Source organism: Acinonyx jubatus, chromosome C2 (genome assembly GCF_027475565.1).
Source record: "Acinonyx jubatus isolate Ajub_Pintada_27869175 chromosome C2, VMU_Ajub_asm_v1.0, whole genome shotgun sequence".
Lineage (NCBI taxonomy): Eukaryota > Metazoa > Chordata > Mammalia > Carnivora > Felidae > Acinonyx > Acinonyx jubatus.
In genome coordinates this window covers 142,251,576-142,274,292 of record NC_069384.1, presented here as the reverse complement: position 1 = coordinate 142,274,292, position 22,717 = coordinate 142,251,576, and the positions used below count along the sequence as shown (strand labels likewise).

Below are 22,717 nucleotides of genomic sequence, written 5' to 3'. Positions count from 1 at the left end.
TGTCTAACAACAGTGTCAAAGCATGTAACACAAAAATTGATAGAACTCAAGGAAAATAGATAGACCCATTATGATAATTAGAGACGTTATCAGAAATGAGCAGGTCCAGAAGGCAGAAAATCAGTCAGGACATACAGTAGTTCCCCTTTATCTGTGGAGGATATGTTCCAAGACCCCCAGTAGACACCTGAAACCATGGATAGTAAGAAAACCTATATATACTGATTTTTTCCTATATATACATAGTCATGATACAGTTTAATTTATAAGTTAGGCAGGGTAAGAGATCTTAATACAATAGAGTAATTATAACCATATGCTCTGATAAAAATTGTGTGAATGTGGTCTCTCAAAATCTCTTATTGTAATGTACTCATCCTTCTTGTTTTATGAGATAAAATGCCTGCATGATGAGATGAAGTGAGGTGAATGACAGAGGCATTGTGACATACTGTTACGCTACTACTGACCTTCTGATGAAACATCAAAGGAGGATCACCTGCTTCTAGGCCACAGCTGACCACGGATAACTAAAACTGTAGAAAGTGAAACTGCATATAAGAGGAAACTATTGTACTTTGAACTCAACACCATCAATCGACTGAATATAATCTACACCTACAGACTACAACCTCAGTAGCAGAATACACATTCTTCTTATGCTCACTTGGAACATTCACCAAGATTGACTATGTTTTGGGCCATAAAATACTCCCTAACTCACTTTTGAAAACAGATATCATACAATAGTCTGCTCTCAGACCACAGTGGAATTAAACTAGATAACAAAACAAAACAAAACAAACAAACAAAAAAAAACCCCAGAAAGATAACTATAAAACCCTCTAAATACTTGGAGATTAAACAACACATTTCTAAATAACATATGGGTCAAAAAAGAAATCGTAGGAGAAATTTTAAAATACTTTGGACTAGGGGCGCCTGGGTGGCTCAGTCGGTTGAGCGTCCGACTTCAGCTCAGGTCACAATCTCACAGTCTGTGAGTTCGAGCCCCGCGTCGGGCTCTGGGCTGATGGCCCAGAGCCTGGAGCCTGCTTCCGATTCTGTGTCCCCCTCTCTCTCTGCTCCTCCCCCGTTCATGCTCTGTCTCTCTCTGTCTCAAAAATAAATAAACTTAAAAAAAAAATACTTTGGACTAAATGAAAATGAAAATAAAGTTTATGAAAATTTGTAAGATGCAGTAAAAGCAGTATTTAGAGAGGAATTTACAGCATTAAAATGTGTATATTATGAAAAAACAAAGACCCAAAATCAATAAACTAAGCTTCCATCTTAGGAAACTAGAAAAAGAAAAGCAAGTTAAAATACGAAGTATGCACAAAAAATAAAAATTAGGGCAGAAACCAATGAGATTGAAAACAGGAAATCAATTGAGGAAATAAAACCAAAAGCTGTTTCTTTGAAAAGATCAATAAAAATAAGACACTAGCCAGGCTAACTAGAAAAAAAGGACAGAAAACATAAATTACTAATATCAAAGATGAAAGAGAGGGCATCATTACAGATGTGAAGATATTAAAAGGATAATAAAAGGAAATGCTGTCAATAACTCTATGCCCGCAAATCTGATACCTAGATGAAATGGACCAATTCTTTAAAAGACGTAATCTGTCAAAAGTCACACAAGAATAAACAATCTAAGAAGCCTATATCTTTTTATAACATTGAATCAATATAATAACCTTACAAAACAAAAACACCAAGCCCAGATGGGTTCACTGGTGATTTCTACCAAATATTTATGGAAGAAATTATAGCAATTCTCTATAAGCTCTTCCAGAAGATAGAAGCAGAGGGAATACTTCCTAATTCATTCACTGAGGCCAGTATAACAAAACCAAACAAAGACATTACAAGAAAACTACGGACCGATTTCTCTAATGAACATAAATGCAAAATTCTCAACATACTACAAATCAAATCTAACAATGTATAAAAAGAATTATACACCATAAGCAAGTGAGATTTATCTGAGGTGTACGAACGAGGCTGCTTCAACAGTAGGTTAAAAAAGAAAAGTCAAATATGATCATATCAGTTGTGCAAATAAAGCACTTACCAAAATCCAACACACCCATGCATGATAAAAATTCCCAGCAAACTAGGAATAAAGGGAAACATCCTCAATTTGATAAGGAGAATCTATAAAAATCCTACAGCTGACATCATACTCAATAGTAAGAAGCTCAAAGCTTTTTCCCTAAGATTAGGAATAAGTCAGAGATGTTCCTGCCTCAGAACTCTTTTCAATATTGTACTGGAACTCCTAATTAATGCAGTAAGGGGGAAAAAAGGAAGAAGAGTATAGATCGAGAAATAATAAAACTGCCTTTCTCAGTAGATGACATGAATATCTATGCAGAAAATCCAAAAAATCAAGAAAAATACTCCTGGAACAAATAAGTGATTATTGCAAGGTTGTAGGGCACGAGGTTAAATACACAAAAGTCAATCACTTTCCTATTTACCAGCAATTAAAAAGTAGGATTTGAAATTAAGAACACATTACCATTTACACTAACACCACCCAAATGAAATACTTAGGCATAAATTTAACAAAAGATGGACAAGATTATATGAGGAAAACTACAAAACTCTGATGAACAAAATGAAAGAACTAAATAATGTGGATATATTTCATATTTATGGATGGGGAGTCTCAATATTGTCAAGATGTCAGTTCTTCCCAACTTGATCTATAGATTCAGTGCAATCTCAATGAAAATCCCAACAAGTTATTTTGTGGATATCAACAAACTGAATCTAAAGTTTATATGAATAGACAAAGATACAGAATAGCCATCACAATATTGAAGGACAGTTAGAGGACTTCATCCTACCTGACTTCAAGACTTACTCTAAAGCTACAATAATCAAGACAGTGTGATATTGGGAAAAGAATAACAAATAGATCAATGGAACAAAATAGACCGCCCAGAAACAGACTCTATAAATATAGTCAACTGATCTTTTACAAAAGAGCAAAGACAATATAATGAAGAAAAGTGTTTTCAATAACTGGTGTTGAACAACTAGATGTCTATGTGCCAAAAATGGATCCAGATCTAGACCTTACACCTTTCATAAAAATTAACTCAAAATCGCACATCAAAATGAAAAATGCAAAACTATAAAACTCCTAGAGGGTAACACAGGAGAAAATGTAGATGACCTAGGATATGCTGATGACTTTAGATATAACATCAAAGGCAAGGCCCATGAAAGAAATAATTAATAAGTTGGACTTCATTAAAATTAAAATGTATGCTCTGAAAAATGCACTGTCAAGAGAATGAGAAGATAATCCAGAGTGAGAAAAAAATATTTGCAAAATACATACCTGACAAAAGGACTGTTATTTGAAATATACAAAGAACTCTTAAAAGTCAACAAGATGAACAATTGAATTAAAAAGCAGGCAATGAAGAGACACCACAGCAAAGAAGATTTATAGATGGCAAATAAGCCTATGAAAGCATGTTCATCATCATTGTATGTCATTTTCTAATGACATTTAATTGCAAATTAAAACACCACTGCAGACCTATTAAAATGGCCAAAATCCAGAACACTGACAACACCAAATTCTGGCAAGTATGTGGAGCAACAGGAACTGTCATTCATTTCTGGTAGGAATGTAAAAATGATGCAGCCACTTTGGAAGATAGTTTGGCAGTTTCTTATAAAACTAAACATACCCTCACCATATGATTCAGCAATTGTGTTCCTTGGTAGTTACCCAAATGAGCTGAAAACTTATGTGCACAAAAAAACCTATGTTGCATGTTTATGGCAGCTTTATTCATAATTGTCAAAACCTAGAAACAACCAAGATGTCCTTCCGTTGGTGAACGGATACATAAACTGTATTACATACAAACAATGGACTATTTTCAGTGCTAAAGAATCTACAGACATGGAGAAATGTAAACACATATTACTAAGTAAAAGAAGTCAATCTGAAAAGGCTACATACTGTATGACTCCAACTATATGATGTTCTGGAGGCTAAAAAGATCAGTGGTTGTGAGGTGTTGGCAGAGGGGTAGGAGTGGGAGAAAAATGAACATGTGGAACACAAAATTTTTAGGCCAGTGAAACAATTCTGTATGATACTACAACGGTGAATACACATCATCATACATTCGTCAAAACCCGTAGAATGTACAACACGAAGAGTGAACCTTAATGTAAACTCTGAATTTTGGGTGATAATGATATGTCAGTGTTGGTTCATGCTTCTCTGGGGCCAGAAGTTGATAGTGGAAGATACTGTATGGGTATAGGGCGGGGGCTTATGGGAACTCTGTACTTACTGCTTAATTTTTCTGGGAACCCGAAATTTTGCTGCTCTAAAAAATAAAGTTTATTTAAAACAAAACAAAACAATTCTAGGAAAAAAAAGGTAGAAATAGGAACATCCACTCTAAGATGTAAAGCATGTAAGAAAATATTAATCCTACAAATAACACAAAATCCTAAAGCTAAATTATAAAGAGACTATATAGATAATACCCTACTCATTTTAAAAATACAATTATAATGAATGTTCCTACATAAGAAAAATCTTTCTATACTCAGAAAAAGAATCACTTACTGGGAGTAATAGTTAATATAACAAAAAACAGGGGAACTGAATTATGTGGACAGGACTTTGAAATCTCTTACAGTATGAGCAGGTCTGTATTTTTTACATATCATTTACTGACCCGGCAGATTTCAACACTGAAAGAGTTGCATCAAACATAATAGTGTGTCAATGTCTGCAGTGTAGGGAGAATTCAGGCCAAGAAATTAGGAGTCATTATTTCTGGGTTGGAAAAATAAATTTTGGGGTGAAGAAATTCTCAAAGTTGTTGGGATGAAATAAGTTGTTTGCCTCTAAACTACTCACCTTTTGTAAAATATCTGAATAATGGCTATTTATGTCTCAAAACCACTTTTGAACAAAGTAAGAAGCTGGATACGTATGAGAATTCACCCTAGAAGCTAAGCAAGGACTATATTGTCTCTTTTGGAGATAGTAAAGAGTGAGTCTGAAGTGAGCGAGCCTCTTATGGCAAAGACTGAATTCCTGCAAGTCTCTTCATGCCCCCCATCTACAAATGTAGATGACTTAGGTTGCTAATGACTTCAGATAGAACATCAAAAGCAAGGGCCACAAAAGAAATAATTAGTAAGTTGGACTTCATTAAAATTAAAATTTCTGCTCTGCAAAATACACTGTCAAGAGAATCAGAAGATAATCCAGAGTGAGAGAAATATTTGCAAAATACATATCTGACAAAGGGCTGTTATCTGAAATACACAAAGAACTCTTAAAACTCAACAATAAGATGAACAAAATGAAAGTCTCTAGGCATGGATTCTCTACATTCAGACGGAATTACATCAATTTCTGCATGCAAAAATCATCAGTCTTTCAGCAAAAAAATGGTCTGCTACAAAACCAATGAGAAATAACCCCTCTCCATAGACTCTGGACAAGTAAGAATGCCAAAGGACCCAGACGTTAATACTCCGGCACACACAACAATGACAAAGACACAGTTCCATATTTATTGAAAGAGTGTATCCATTGCTAGTGTGAAATGGCTGTAATATAATTTTAAAAAATAACTGACTATATTAGTTTACAGTATTTATATTAAAAAACCCTAAAACCCTAAATATTTCAAAGTTTATTTTGGTTACACAAGAAAAATGTATAATCCATGAAAAGAATAAAATTGCATTTGTGACAATACAGTGAGTTCAACCTTTACTGCTAATAAACAGAGACATTATATTTTCAGCACAAGGAATAAAAATCACATTCATGGTAATAAATGTCCCTTTTCCCAGTTTCAGAGTAAACCAGAGTAATGTGCTTGTCATTCTTTTCCACTGTTTTTAAATCTACTTATTTCCTTTAAAATCTAAACCTAGATAGCTGCGTTAATATTTAAATTTTTCTTAAATAAAATATTTTCACCTATAAGTTTTTTAAAATATATATTAAGCTTCTCCAAGGGAGGAAAAAAATACCACTCTTACTTTCAAATTCAGTCAGCACTGAAGGCCAGATCCTTCCATAATCTTTAGAACTTAAGGTGATAATTATTATCGCTAAGCAGCAAAATTTAAAAACATATTTAAATTTATTGAAAATCATCATTTTTATGTGAAATCACATTCAGAGTTAAAAATGTATCCTACCTACTATAATCATTATGATGAATTCATTTAAAAAGCTATCTATAAACCATAATATTGATGATTCAAAAGAACTTTCTTTGAAAATGACCTGAAATCTTACCATATTTTTTTACCTAATTAAAAAAAAAAAGTTGATGATTGTTTTTATCTCCGCCTTGAATGTGTTCACAAATAAAACATTTTGAAAAATACTTTGGTCTGAAATAATACAGCACATGCAAATGAAAGTTTCATCCCAGAAATATATTTTAAAGACATAGCTTCTAATTGTGAAATATGATACTTTGAAATACATAAAAGAACTTACGTAGATAGTCTAAGAGTAAAGAAGATGATAGAAGCGTTAATTAAAACCCTTGCAGTTAAATAGAGTGTATGCTTAGTTTCAGAAGGTGAAATACATACTATTAATCCATAGAAAACCAATTTTTCAGTGGACAAAGATATATCCTATCCCTATGAAAAGAAAATTTTTTAAATGTGCAAATATATTTCAGAAAGCATGCATCTGAATAAATCCTCATTTGGGGGTGGTAAAGAATAAAAAAACTCAAATACCCTGTTTGGATAGGCGGCACACTTCCAGTCTTCGCTTGTGAGAATGTCCATAGAGAAGGTATGCTTCTTGTAGTGCACTTTTATACCATTTCTTTTTCTTCGTACATGTTCCTAGCTAAAGAAACACAGAAAAATAATGACTCATTTCTAAATGTATAATTTTGTTTTAATATCTACTTGATTTATCTATTGAGCTGAAATTAACCGGATTTAATAAGCATTGTAACATACATTATGTAGACTTTGGTATATAATTATTATTTCATTATTAGAGCATAGCAAAGTTGTGGGAATGTTGTATATTAAAAGACAAAGGGTTAGATTCTTGATTCACTAAGATAATATTTTAATATAATTCCTCTCACATTTAAAAAGTTACAAAAAGTTATGACCACCAATGTAACAAAGTAGTCAGTATTAATATATTTTGTTAGCATAATTTGATTCTCTTTTAAGTAACATAACAATGATACTGAAGTGGTATAAACTGAAAAGCCAAGTTTCTTATTGTAAGAAAATTACTTCCATTCACATCCAGTTTTGAGTTATGGCAGAAAAGTGACCTATTCATACAAGTTCCTTAAACTTTTGCCCCAATTTCTTCATCTCTAAAATGTGGATAACAGCATATACTAATCATAAAGTTTCAGAAGTATTAAATGAAATAATAGATGACAGTTTTCTGGCATAGCAAGCACTCAATCAATGTTATTCTACTTGAATTCAGTACTTTTTCTACATGTAATTTATTTTTACAGAAATTTTTAAAGAGAAAAAGAGTGAAAGAATCTCTAGGTTAAAAATGACTTTAAAAATGATCTGACCCACTAATTTTTCCATTGTTATTTTAGAACTTGACAAAAAAGGTTTTTTTTTAAGATTTTATCTTTAAGTAATCTCCACACCCAACGTGGGTCTTGAATTTACAGTCTTGAGATCAAGAGTTACATGCTCTACTGACTGAGCCAACTAAGCACCCAAGAATCTGCCTAAAAAACTTTTTATAATGTTTTTAAACGTTACAAATTATAAAATTCATACCACCATTTTCTTTTTTGGGAGTTTACCATAAAAAAAAAGGTTTTTATTCTATTATTCCATATTTACCACTTACATATAATAATCATATCTTTATCTCAGATACATAATTTACTCCTTATACAGAAATGTAAATCTATATAACACTTATATTTAATTCATTTAGAGAATGAAACTATCCATATATTTAAAGCTCTTCTCAAACTCCACCTTATTCTTGGAGTCCCCAAATTAATATAAACTATCTGTTCCTGTTACACTTAATATTTTCATTTAATCATTCACTACATTCTGAGTTGTATTATAGTTATTTGTATTCATGACTGCCCCTACCCATAAAATGAAAAGTCCCTGAAGACAGAGGCAATAAATAATATTTCATCTTTCTATCCTCCATAGTACCCATTTGCCTAATCTCACTGCATATTATGTAAGCATTCCGAAAGTGCTTGTTAAATTGCATGTTGTTCTAGACAATGATTTATTTTATAAAAAGGAGTCAAAGAATATAATCAAACAAAAACCTACTTTTTTTTCAAAAACCTACTTTTGTGCACAAAATATTTAAATTTCATTCATTAGTTTCATAGAAAAAGAGTTAGGCAGATACAATTTAATAGACATTAGAAAATTTAAACTAAGAATATCTAACTTAGTATCTGCATGTTTAAGATATTTCTGCAGCTCTAATGTTATGATGCTAAATAAGAAATCAGTGAAAAATAGCTCAGAAGCTGATATGGCACTAAACAATTGATGTTAAGAAAATTTCTTGAGAAAAATCAATACTATAGATAGCTAAAGTAAACTTCGGTGAGTTTGGGGAACCAAAAAGCTTTTTTAAAAACTTGTGTCTGAGATTCTTTAAGAATTTACCAGGAAGTATGTGCCATCTAGTGGTAGTACAATCAAACATCTTCAAACAAACAAAAAATTAAGACTAATTTATAAAGAATTTTGAATTCCACAATTAGGCTCAACTATGCACTGTATTTTCCAACTAAAGTGGTGTGTACACACCCTGAAGGCTGGAATGTGCCGCCATATCCATCGCTGGTATTGTTTCTCCCAAAGATACCCATTATTACCAGTTTCTTTCACAGTCTTTCACAGCTACTGTATGGATCTACAAACATTTATGTCATTTGTATGAATATATCTAATTTTACAGAGTGTTGTGAACAGTTACATATACTTTGAGTTTTTCAATTTTTCTTGCAGATTGCTTCGTTTATTGATTGATTTGACATATTCTAAACCCTTGGGATCTGCCACTGAAGAAGGTAGATAAAGCTTACCTTCATTCTAGCTAGTGAAACAGACAATCTACAATAAGCATAACAAATAAGTAAAACCTACAGTATGTTAATAGGAGGTTACAAGTTCTATGTAATAAAGAAAAGTTAAGGCAAAAAAGTAGGGTAACTCTCATTGAAAAGGTGACATCTGCAAAGACGTGAAAGAGGACAGGGAGTTAACCACGTAGATATTCCAAAAAAGAGAACTCCAAGCAGAGAAAAAAAAAATACTCTAAGGTGGGAGGATACAAGTATATTCAAGAAGCATTGAAGAAACCAAGGTGGCTGAGGCTAAATGAAGAAGGAGAGTAACAGGTAATGAGATCACAAAATTAACAGGGGCCAGATCATGGAGGTCCTTTCAGGCCATTGCAGGGATCTTGCCTTTTATTCTAAAATGGGACCCATTCCATAGTTCTGAGCAGAAAAATAACATTTGATTTGATTCAGTGTTTTAAAACATTATGATTTTTTATACTATTTATTTATTTATTTATTTATTTATTTATTTATTTATTTAATATCCAAATTAGTTAGCATATAGTGCAACAATGATTTCAGGAATAGATTCCTTAATGCCCCTTACTCATTTAACACATCCCCCCTCCCAAAACCCCTCTAGCAACCCTCTGTTCTCCATATTGAAGAGTCTCTTATGTTTTGTCCCCCTCCCTGTTTTTATATTATTTTTGCTTCCCTTCCCTGATGTTCATCTGTTTTGTATCTTAACATCCTCATAGGAGTGAAGTCATATGATATTTGTCTTTTTCTGACTAATTTTGCTTAGCATAATACCCTCTAGTTCCATCCATGTAGTTGCAAATGGCAAGATTTCATTCTTTTTGATTGCTGAGTAATACCCCATTGTATGTATACCACATCTTCTTTACCCATTCATCCATCGATGGACATGTGGGCTCTTTCCATACTTTGGCTACTGTTGATAGTGCTGCTATAAACAATGGGGTGCATGTGCCCCTTTGAAACAGCATATCTGTATCCCTTGGATAAATACCTAGTAGTGCAATTGCTGGGTTGTAGGGTAGTTCTATTTTCAATTTTTCGAAGAAGCTCCAAACTGTTTTCCAGAGTGGCTGTACCAGCTTGGATTCCCACCAGCAGTGCAAAAGAGATCCTCTGTCTCTGCATCCTTGCCAACATCTGTTGTTGTCTGGGTTGTTAATGTTAATGTAAGTGTGAGGTGGTATCTCATTGTGGTTTTGATTTGTATTTCCCTGGTGATGAGTGATGTTGAGCATTTTTTCATGTGTCGGTTGACCATCTGGATGTCTTCTTTGGAGAAGTGTCTATTCATGTCTTTTGCCCATTTCTTCACTGGATTATTTGTTTTTTGGGTGTTGAGTTTGATAAGTTCTTTATAGATTTTGGATACTAATCCTTTATCTGATATGTCATTTGCAAATATCTTCTCCCATTCCGTCAGTTGCCTTTGTTTTGCTGATTGTTTTCTTCGTTGTGCAGAAGCTTTTTATTTTGATGAGGGCCCAGTAGTTCATGTTTGCTTTTGTTTTCCTTGCCTCTGGAGACCTGTTGAGTAACAAGTTGCTTCAGCCAAGGTCAAAGAGTTTTTCCTGCGTTCTCCTTGAGGATTTTGATGGCTTCCTGTCTTATGTTTAGGTCTTTCATCCATTTTGAGTTTATTTTTGTGTAAGGTATAAGAAAGTGGTCCAGGTTCATTTTTCTGCATGTTGCTGTCCAGTTTTCCCAGCACCACTTGCTGAAGAGACTGTCTTTATTCCATTGGATTTTCTTTCCTGCTTTGTCAAAGATTAGTTGGCCATATGTTTGTGGGTCCATTTCTGGGTTCTCTATTGTTACATTGATCTGAGTGTCTGTTTTTGTGCCAGTACCATACTGTCTTGATGATTACAGGTTTGTAATACAGCTTGAAGTCCGGGATTGTGATGCCTCCTGCTTTGGTTTTCTTTCTCAAGATGGCTTTGGCTATTCGGGGTCTTTTCTGGTTCCATACACATTTTAGGATTGTTTGTTTTAGCTCTGTGAAGAATGCTGGTGTTATTTTTATAGGCATTGCATTGAAAATGCAGATTGCTTTGGGTAGTATTGATATTTTAACACTATTTGTTCTTCCTCTCCAGGAGCATAGGATATTTTCCCATTTTTTTGTGTCTTCTTTAATTTCTTTCATAAGCTTTCTATAGTTTTCAGTGTATAGATTTTTCACCTCTTTGGTTAGATTTATTCCTAGGTATTTTATGGTTTTTGGTGTCATTCTGATTGTTTTGACCAAAATAAACTATACAAAGGCATGTAGATATAAGATTACCAGTAATAACCTAGGCAAGAAATGATGGTGGTATAGACCAGGATAGTGGCAGCCATTGTGGTGAAAAGTGGTAGGATTCTGGACATAATTTGAAGTTACAGCAAAATAAATTTCTTGACCACCTGAAAAGTGGGTGTGAGAGAAGCAGAAGATGACCCTAAGTCTTTTCGACTGAACTAGCAGAAGGATGAACTTTGCTGTCAAGTGAGAAGAAGGCTGTCAAGGAAGTGAGATTCTGGGGGGGGGGGGGGGGAGATCAAGAGTTCAGACCTGTTGGTACAAGATGTCTATTGTGACATCCAAGTGGAGATACCAAGTAAGAGTGTGGTAAGGAAATTCAGGAGAGAAATGAGAACAGCAGATAATATTTATGAATCATCCACACATACACATACACACACACACACACACACACACACACACACACACACACACACAGAATTTAAAGCCAAGAAACTGGATGACATAACCAAAGTAATGAGGAAACAGATGAAGGTATATCCACACACGTGCTTTGTATGTGCCATTATTTATTTGACAAATGCCCTAGCTATGAACATTTAAGCTATTTCTAATATTATGTAATTTGAAACAATGCTTTAATAAAAAAATTTGTGCATATATCACTTTGCCCATGTGAAAGTGTAAGAAGAGTAAATTCCTAGATGTTGAATTACCAGGTTTGAAGGTGTATTTTAAATTTTGGAAGTTACTGTGAATTCACTCTTGAATGAGATGGTCACAATTTACAATGCCACAAACAGTATGTTTCCTCACACCCTGGAGAAGACTTCTGTGACCACACTTTCAGATCTCTGTCAATATTTTAAGAGAAATACAGTATTTCTTTTTTATTATCATTTTCATTTCTTAAATTTAGTAATTATGAGAAACTTTTAATATTTTTCCAACTTTACTGAGGTACAATTGCCATATAACTATGCAAGTTTAAGGAGCACAACATAATAATTGGATACCTGTGTATCTTGTAAAATTATTACCATAATAGAGTTAGTTAACACCTCCATCAACTCACACAATAACTCGTGTGTGTGTGTGTGTGTGTGTGTGTGTGTGTGGTGAGAACATTTAAGATCTGCTTTTTTTTTTCAACTTTCAAATACATAATACAGTATTATTAACTTTAGTCACCATGTTGTATATTAGATCCCATATCTTATTCATCAATTTTTCACATTTTTAAAAGCCATTTATGTTTTCTTTTCTACAAGTGACTGTTCAAGTCCTGTGTTAATATTTATATAGGTCTTTTTCTTATTGGTTTATAAGAGTCTTGTATAAATTAAGAAAGTAATACACTGCTACATGTATTGCAAGTATCTTTTCCTGTTGACAGTTAATTTTTTAGATATATTTGTATTTTCATTTTGTTCATTTAAATCTTTCATCTTTCTAGCACTAATTTGTGTGTAAGTTATGAGGTATAGCTTCTACTTTATGTTTTTCCCAAGTAGCCATTGGTACCCATACAATTTATTAATAATACAACTTTAATTATTTGAATACAATCTTAACCAGTAACTATATTTCCAAGTACTTTGGAGTCTATTTTTGGACTATTTTGTTCTATTTATCTGTCAAATCACTGTTAGCACGAAACTGCTTTATCTAATGGGGCTTTATTATAATTTTGTATTTTATAGGCCTACTTCCCTCTTCTATGTTTAATTTTCCTATACATTTTAGCATTCATCTTAAGCCCTTTTTTAAAATTGAGATTACATTAAAAATAATTTAGGGAGAATTGACATCTTTCCATATTAAATTTTCTAAACCAAAAAGAGGATTATATCTTTCCGTTTACTTAGGTTTTATTTTCTGTCTCTTAGTAGCATTTTGAAGTTGTATTCACATGGCTCTTACATATGCTTCTTAAGCTTATTCTAGTGTGTTATGTATGCTTTGTTGCTATAAATGGGAACTTTTATCCATTCATATTTTCACACTGGTTGCCTCTGTATACTAATTTTGTAACTGCCATATAATTGAATTTTCTTATTGTTTAAAATAGTTTTTAGATTTGAGTTCCATGGGTTTTCCAAGTAAACAATTATCTACTAATAATGATAATCTTGCTTTTTTTCTTTCCTGTATATGTACTTTGGCTCCTTTCTTTGGCTAATTATATTAGCCAATTCTACCAGGACAATTACATAATTGTAGTAATCTTACATACTTTTAAAAACCCAAATTTCCTACCAGAACAACCAGTGTCTTCTCTAATTAAAATAGAACTTTCAGTTGAATGAGTTCATGTATTTTTCAAGACATGCAGAAGTGATTCACGCTTATTTAAATAGACTTCTTCTGCAGAAGCTACCAAAAAGAAATGTTTATTTGTAATCACCTTCATATACTAAACTGTTTAATACATTATCATAATCTTTCAACTGGAATTTGCCAAGAAAGGGCTTCTGGATTGACGAGAAAGAAATAAAGACACAGCATTTCACCAAACATAATAGATTCATTCCATACACTAATTACTAGGGCAAAATTTGTAAAGGATGAATGAACATCATGCTTGAATGAATTATAGTAATAACACTGTGATTAGGTTCAATATTAAAATACTATAGTATTTAGTGAGATAAATCTTCAACTTGAAGGTTTACATTTTAGACAAAATTCAGCAAAGGAAACAATTCTATTTTGAATAAGCTTAAACTAAGGCAAAAACTACCTTTTCCTGTTTTTTTTAAGAAAAAAAATTTTTTTAAACAAAAATAATCTTTTAAAGGCATGAAAACATTTAAATTTACCATTGCAGCCAAAAGTCAAGTAAGATAATTAGATTAACACAGATTTTTTCAAAACCAAGTGGTATTGAAAATAGGATTCAAACTCAAGCAGAAAGTAACTGCCATTCAAACTCACTCTATCAACTGCAATGTGGAGGTGTTTAACACTTGACTGAAATCTACAGCAACTTTTGTGACTTTCCTGATAACTCTCGGATAATAAAATGTCCCAGAGTTACTTATTTAGTTCCCTGAAATTCAAAAACTACAATGTCTACTTGCATGTAAGAAAATTCCAAAACTGCATTTGAAGTTAAAGCTTCTGTTCCTCCTCAAGCTAGGGACATACTGTAGGCTAAAGTGGTCCTCCTTTTCCTCCATGTGTTTCTCTTTCTCTCCCCACATCTTCTGGCTTCTCTGGGATTGAAAAGATTTGGTGTGGAGAATGGAAGAGAAATTGCAATAAATATTTTTGACTGCTACATAGCAGTTTGGGGTTGGTGCTTTCTAGGCTTAAAGCATTTTTTTTTATTGTGGGGTGCTTTGTGGGTTTTTGGAGAATGTTTTCTACCAACTAGGAACAACTTCCCTGACAGAGGAGATCTTTCTTGAGCTGGCTGCTTTCAATCAACCCCCTACCCCATTACCACTTTTCCTGTATTGCTCTGTCTAGATTTCACGGGAGCAGGAAGCCATCTTTCTTTTTTTTAATTTTTTTTTTCAATATATGAAATTTATTGTCAAATTGGTTTCCATACAACACCCAGTGTTCATCCCAAAAGATGCCCTCTTCAATACCCATCACCCACCCTCCCCTCCCTCCCACCCCCCATCAACCCTCAGTTTGTTCTCAGTTTTATTTAAGAGTCTCTTGTGCTTTGGCTCTCTCCCACTCTAACCTCTTTTTTTTTTTTTCCCTTCCCCTCCCCCATGGGTTTCTGTTAAGTTTCTCAGGATCCACATAAAGTGAAAACATATGGTATCTTTCTCTGTATGGAGGAAGCCATTTCTAGAAGACCCTTCTAAAATGACTACTCGGGGTGCCTGGGTGGCTCAGTCGGTTAAGTGTCTGACTTCGGCTTAGATCATGATCTTACAGTTTGTGGGTTCAAGCCCCGCGTCAGGCTCTATGCTGACAGCTCAGAGCCTGGAGCCTGCTTCAGATTCTGTGTCTCCCTCCCTCTCTGCCCCTCCCCTGCTCACACTCTGTCTCTCTCAAAAATAAATAAACATTAAAAAAAATTAAAATGACTACGATTATTTTTCCCATGTTGCCTGCATCCTCTCTCCCCCAAACCATGGGAATGCTGGCCATTCTCAGTGCCTCTAGATCTTTTCATTCTGTTGCTAGACCTGATAACCAGGCACTCTCACTCAGATTTCTCAGAGGAAAGCACCAGTATGTTGTGTTGCTCAAGCTCAAGAGTACACACATCATGCTCTCAAAAAATCCCTCATACAGGAAAATGAACATCTTTCCTTTTCACAAAATGGGTAGTGAGGAGGTATAGGGAAAATGCCATAGAATATCATTACTTTCTCCAAAGAAATTCCTGTATGTTCAACCTCAAACCTTTTATATCCTTGCATAAATTAGGCAAAGGGCTGCCAAGCCAGTTTTAGCCCCTCCTTTGCAATGTGAAAGTCTTGTACCTTAGTTTGCAATGTGAAAACAGTCATTTTTTGTCTTCATCTTTTGTAGTCTTAAAGACTTAATGTATTTCACTAAAACCTGAATATATTTTAATGTTAAAACTTCCAAATTTTCTCCCACCCCAAAACAAAACACAGAAAAGTTTTCAAATATACTTGTTTAAGAAGGAAATTTTAAACGCAGCTCTTTAGCAAACTTTCAAGGTGCTAACAGCTTATAAAGTGAAGGATTAAGATCAATAACTTTACGTAAGATCATAGAAAGGACAGGACATCTTCAAATCCCAGTAAATTCTATGATGCAAAGACAGAATATCAATTCCTTTGTTACGTTTATATTACTGTGGCAACTTGAGGTTTATCAATCAGTTTATTAAATTTAGGGTGAAGGGGAAAAATAAGTAATCATAGAGAAAAAGAAGTAATCATCATGGAAAGAAAAGGAAGACTCACAGTCTAAAAATTTGTGTGAATTTATGAATGTAAATAAGAGATTCTTGATAGATGTATTCTTGGTGGATGAATAAACATGTAAACATTTGGAGTAAGGATGAGGTTTGAGACTCTCACAGATGGTTAGACAAGGAAGACACTACCCTGTGTCTGGGAAAATTCCCAGCTATGTCCAAAACTGAAAAGGTTGTAAGGTACTGTTTTATATGATCTTGTTTCAACTGTTATTGGCTGACTGAAAGGACTTAATATCATTTTTACATTTCCCAGGATTTGAGGAAGAAACTGAATGTCCCTTTTCATTGAATAAGGTTTGTGCTATCACCACATACTAGTATGGAGTGGCAGAGTCAAAGAAAATAATGTATATGTGTCTGTTCACCCAGGAAGGCCAGAGGAGTGAAATCTGCAATCCAGCAGAAATTCCTATCTTTTGTTCCTTTGTATTTTAAGATTGCTTCCCCAGCTATGAGTTATTCAAAGTATAAAAACCTGAAGCTCTAGCAGGATAAATCTTATGCTTCAAACTTGAATGTGTAAGCAGTGTTCCATTACCAATTTTTGCTAAATAAAAATCAATGTAATATCCCACATCCAACAAGGATAAGAAATTTGATCTCAGGCATTTGGGAGCCACCCCTTACTTTCCTTAGGTTCCTATAAATTGGAAAGAAATATATGATGCCTGAAGAGTGAAGACAGATCATTACTCTACAACCCATAGTGGTTTCAAGAATAACAACATTGTTGTTCCAGTCCCTTGAAGTCAGACAGTCTAACAGCTTCTTTGCCACACTGAGGCAAAAGAAGCTTTTTGGAAGTTGGGAACCTTGATGGCATGAGTTCAGCATCCCTCTGGGTGACACAGTGCCATTTTCCTCTGAGGTACTGCTGCTGCCCAGGGCACTGACAGACTTTGTCCTCTTCCAAGTCGGAGAGGCTCTTCTCTGCACAGATGCCCCTGCCTGTCCCTCTCAGAGGCACTGACTTCTCTGTACCAAGTCCACCCTTCCCACCCTTGAGGGACTCAGGTCAGGAAGACAGGCAAGCTCTGCTTTTGATCTCTACAACAGAAAATTCCCCTGAGACAGGGGAGCACCAGGGGCCTGACTACCTTTTAGAATAAATGAAATGGGAAGACACAATCAAAACAAGTATTATCAACCACCCATTGGTGTTTGGTTGGCTGTGGGGAAGAATTTCTTCGCTAAGGGACTTCGAGTATTAGAATAGATAGGTCCTCTTCCCTCCTCTCCCCTTGGCACCCTGCTTCCTTATCCCCCCCATTACTTTCCCTTCATTTTCCCCCACAGCACTCATCAACAACTAACATACCTTATCTTTCATTATTGTCATTTATTTGTTTACTATGGGTCTTACCCTATTAATTTAAGTCTCACGAGGGCATTTGAATTTTGTCTGTTTTATTTACATCTGAGCCTAGAAGAGTCACAAACAATAGGAGCTCAGTAAGTAATTGTTATTAAAAACAGATTTTTTTTTTGTTCAGGGTGGCATTGATACAATCCAGTCAGAAAATTGGAGATGAAAATGAAAGGCTACTATATTTTAATCCTGAATTATGTGATTAACCCTAGAAAAGGAGAAGAAAAATTTATAAACATGATAACTATCAAAGACAATACAGAACTTCAGTTTTTATACAGAATTCAGATCTGTAAAATATTTCATGGGCCCACTGATTTAGCCCATGATATCAGTAGTATATTTTTTCTTAGGAAAAAGAGTGTGTCTAATTTCAAGTCCTTTAAATATGCAAAAACTCGTACCTAATTTTAAAACTAAAGTAATTCAATCAAATGATTTTTAATGTGACCTATTTTGGGGAGGGTAGAGTCTCACTACAATTCTGTACATACAACAGTAACATCTATGATCCAAAATTATCATTCTGGCTATATCAATATTAAAGTTAACTGCAAAATAAGTACTTATAATTTAGAAAATGTATTTTTTACACACAACGTTCAGCATATATTAAAGACCTGAAAAACTAGAATCATAGGTACGTAGCCTACTTTATTGAGCTTCATAAATTCACTGAAATGACTTCACATATTGACCATTACTTTAAGTTATTTCTTACATAATATGTCTTTAGAAACATAAGGATATAATTCATACATTTCATAATCTAAAAAAATACAAAATAATTTTCCTTTGGGATGCATCTCCACTAAATGTTTGGGGATCAACACTACTGCCTATTCTAAGGTATTCTGCCTAGTGATTTACGTTAATTGCTGCAATTTATACATTCAAACTTGCAGTGCAGCTCGCTGACTCTAACCATGCGTTGCCCTGATGCATGGTTCTATTTACTATCTCATCAAAGCTATCGCTCTACTCCTCTGTTGGGAAGATTGTTTTCACTTACAGCAATTCAGTAGAAAGTTAATCACAAGGATATCTTGTCCTCCTTAAATTGGATTTCTCCAAAAGCAACCAGTAATCCAGACAGTAAGAACATTTCTGTTCCTTGGATGCACACTAGAAGATGGTCAGTCACAGCACACCCATGTGCATCACACACTCCTTGGCTTCCTAATACCCTCCACTCTCATCTCTCATCTTTCACATCGGCTTATAGAATCTTCATATAATCAACTCTGGATTATTTAGACAGTTTATTCCAATTTTTGAACACCAGAAGCAAATACTGCTTTTAAGATCTTATTAATTTATTGTTTACTCTAAGTTTCCAAAGACGTAAATAGGAATTTTGCTTACTCTAATTCAGCAGGGTTTTAAGATGAAAATAATTTATGTCCCCCACTCCCCACACTAACGTTAAGTGTGAACTAGCTAGATTGACCAAAAAAAAGAAAAAAGTTCTAGTTCTGTTTAGTCTGATCCTTCACAGAGATCTGAGAGACTATGTATCACCCCTGAGAGATAATACTGAGAATGCAAAGAACACTAGGGGAGAAATTAGGAAGAAAGAATAAGGAAATCCGAGAGTCCAATTAAAGTACGATTCCATTACTTGGCTTGAAATATTGGGAAATATTACCAAATATAACCAAAACAGGAACTGAGTATTCCTTGCAAAGCTGGGTATAGAGGGAGGGATAGGAAACCAAGCAATTTAAAATAGTCTGAATGGAAAATGAAAAACTTGCAGGCTATGATATAAACTTTTTATTAACATATATTTACTAACATAATGTCTATTTACTTAGATATTGAATATACAAGTTATTTTCCTATTAGGATAGACAACTACTATATGCTGTGGTTATTATTTTTTTTAAGAAGTCTCAGTCTGACACTTTAGGCTGGTCTATTATTTACACTGACATCCTTCTGAGAACAATTTTTATGCAAACAATACATCGGTCATTTAGTGTGATGGACCTGAAATCAGATTTTGAGAGGAGAGAAAAAGTCTTAAGAGGGCTCCAGCTGTCGTTGCAGGGAGAAAATCAACCACCATCAAAGGAGAGAAACTATTTAAAGGGACAGGGGAGTCTAACATCACAATTTTGCTAAAGATTTGTCTGGCTTGTTTAGCACCACAAACTCATAAACACATTTACACATTTCACACACACACACACACACACACACACACACACACACACACACTAAAAATATACATTTTGGCGGTGCCTGGGTGGCTCAGTCAGTTAAATGTCTGACATCAGCTCAGGTCATGATCTAATGGTTTGTGAGAGTTCAAGCACCACGGTAGGCTGTCTGCTGTCAGCACAGAGCCTGCTTTGGATTCTCTGTCCCCCTCTCTGTCTGCCCCTCCCCCACTTGCTCTCTCTCTCTCTCAAAATAAACTTAAAAAAATAACATTTTCATAAACACCTTCTTTAGCTAATTCTAATAAAGATAGAAAGTAGGTATTTATGGTAAGATAGCCTGCTATATAGTGGTTCTTCAGATTCACCAAGGAACTATATAGATTCACAGAACACTCCCCAGTATGTAGGTTCAGGAATAGCTAGATAGATATGCACACACGTGTGTGTATTTTTTATCCTAGTTTTATTGAGAAATAATTAACACCCATCACTGCAGAAGTTTAAGGTAAGCTGCAGGATGTTTTGCTTTACATATATCGTGAAATGGTTACCGCAATAGGTTCGGCTAATATCCATCTTCTCATATAGATACAATAAAAAGAAAAGAAAGAAGAAAAAAATTGTTTTCCATATGATGAGAACTCTTAGGATTTACTCTCTTAACAACTTTCCTATAAATCACACAGCAGTGTTAGCTACAGTCATCATGGTGTACCTTATAACCCCTAGTACTTACTGATCTTCTACTGTAAGTGTGTACCCTTTGACTACCTTCTTCAGTTCCTTCCCCCCACCCTCCACTTCTGATAACCACAAATGTGATCCCTTTTTCTGAGTTTGTTGTTGTTTAGATTCCATATGTAGGTGAGGTCATATAGTATTTGTCTTTCTCTGTCTGACTTATTTCACTTAGCATAATTCTTTCAAAGTCTATTCATGTTGTCACAAATGGTAGAATTTCCTTATCTTTTTTAATGGCTCAATAACAAAGAACAGTAATGTTTTTAAAGAGCTCTATGGGATAATGTGATACTGAGCAATTTTGGGAACCAACAGTAGAGTATAAAACAAAAACAAAAAAACAAAAACACAAATCCTGGCATCAAGCACCGATGTTTGTATTAAATGATAACCAATTACTTCTAAGGTTACAAGAGAATAAAATAAATACTAAGCTTTAATGACAGCCATGGAGAGTTCTAAATCTGTGGCCAGGAATCAATACACTAAACATGAAGAAAAAAGCTTTTACACCTTTGTCAAACTTTGAAAAGTTCTGGTTTATGGTTAAGTTAATTAATCAAGTAGGTTGAATTAACAGCATGATATCAGTAAGAAGGACTTTGGGATACTCCAGTTTACAGATGATAGCTTATTATAAATTTGGTATGCTACTGAAGATTAGAAGCAGATGGCTCAATATAAATGTCAAGAAGGTTGACATATAATGTAAAAACCTGGAGTTTGTAATCAGAAGACCTAGGCTTCAGTCCCAGTTCTGTTGCTGTGTGATCTCAGGCAAGTCACTTAACCTAAGCTTCAACTTTCTTAACAATGAATGAAGATCACATGCGATAGTGTATGTAAAAAGTACTTTATAAAATGTAAAGCATTTTTCGAATGTCCATTAGTAATGTCATAAGTGATCAGAACATAAATATTTATCATTTGGTCTATGCAATCCGAGAAAATGAGATAGGAACTCTATTCACAGTAGGGAGGAGTTGACTGAGTATACATTTTATTTCCGTTGGAGTTCTATTAAAGAGTCTATTACTAATTAAAAAAATTTTTTTTGATGTTTTTATTTATTTTTGAGAGAGAGAGAGAGAGAGAGACAGACAGACAGGCAGAGAACACGTTGGGGAGGGCCAGAGACAGAGGGAGGCACAGAATCTGAAGCAGGCTCCAGGCTCTGAGCTGTCAGCACAGAGCCCAATGCATGGCTCGAACTTGTGAACCATGAGATCATGACCTGAGCTGAAGTTGGACGCTTAACCAGCTGAGCCACCCAGGCACCCCTATTATTAATTTTTTAAGTTACTAATTTAATCAATGCTTCTGTAGTATTAGGTGTCAAGTACAGTTTTAAGCACTTCACAAACAACTCATTTTAACTTCTTAACAAGCTCAGGAGGTGGGTATTATTGTTATCTTCATTTTACAAAAGAGGAAACTGAGGCACTGAGTTTAGAACTTGCCCAAGCTCATATAGCTAGTAAGTGACAGAGCTGGAATTCATACACATCAAGCTCCAGAATTCATGGGCTCTACCACTATAAAATTTCATTTCAATAAAAGGCAAGTCTGTTTCACAAATCTTAAAGACGGTGTTATGAAAAGGCTCATAGCCCATATCATAAGAAATACAGTGTACTGAAAATAACAGAAAACTGCCATCTGGATTTTCTGTATCAGGTCATATTTACACTACTTAGGAAAATTTTTTCTAGGATTATTATCAGTAGTTGAAAACTTAAATCACCATTGAACGTATGGTTAAATATTAAATTTTATGTTACATATATTTGATCCCAATTTTTAAAAAGAATCAAAAACTTAAATCAACTTTATTTATTACGTACAGTTTAAAGAATTTTACATATTCTGATTTCAAGTTGTAGACTTTTATTTTGCAAAACTAAGTATATCACTGAGTCTACAGCAAGAGAGCTGCTGTAAATACTGCTATGTAAAATGACAGTATTAGTAACAAATTGTTAGTAATGAAGTATTACTAATATGTTGAAGAAATAGAGCACAGGAAGCAAAGTGAGCACTGAGCCAATAGATAATTTTTAAGGCCTCTGCTCATCTAAAGCACTGCTCTAGCTAGGCTGCCTGTTATAGCTAGGGACATTCAACAGAACTGGG

General features: G+C 34.3%; 1 protein-coding gene across 4 annotated transcripts in view; it reads right to left on the bottom strand.

Moving 5' to 3' along the window:
* ZCWPW2 (zinc finger CW-type and PWWP domain containing 2) overlaps positions 1-22,717 on the bottom strand; it is a 149,263-nt gene that overhangs the window by 52,029 nt on the left and 74,517 nt on the right. For all 4 annotated transcript variants that reach the window (XM_053221553.1, XM_015083774.3, XM_027040875.2 and 1 more), the window contains one exon: positions 6,778-6,892. In XM_053221553.1, the coding sequence (XP_053077528.1) occupies positions 6,778-6,892 (115 nt within the window). The remainder of the gene's footprint in view (positions 1-6,777; positions 6,893-22,717) is intronic.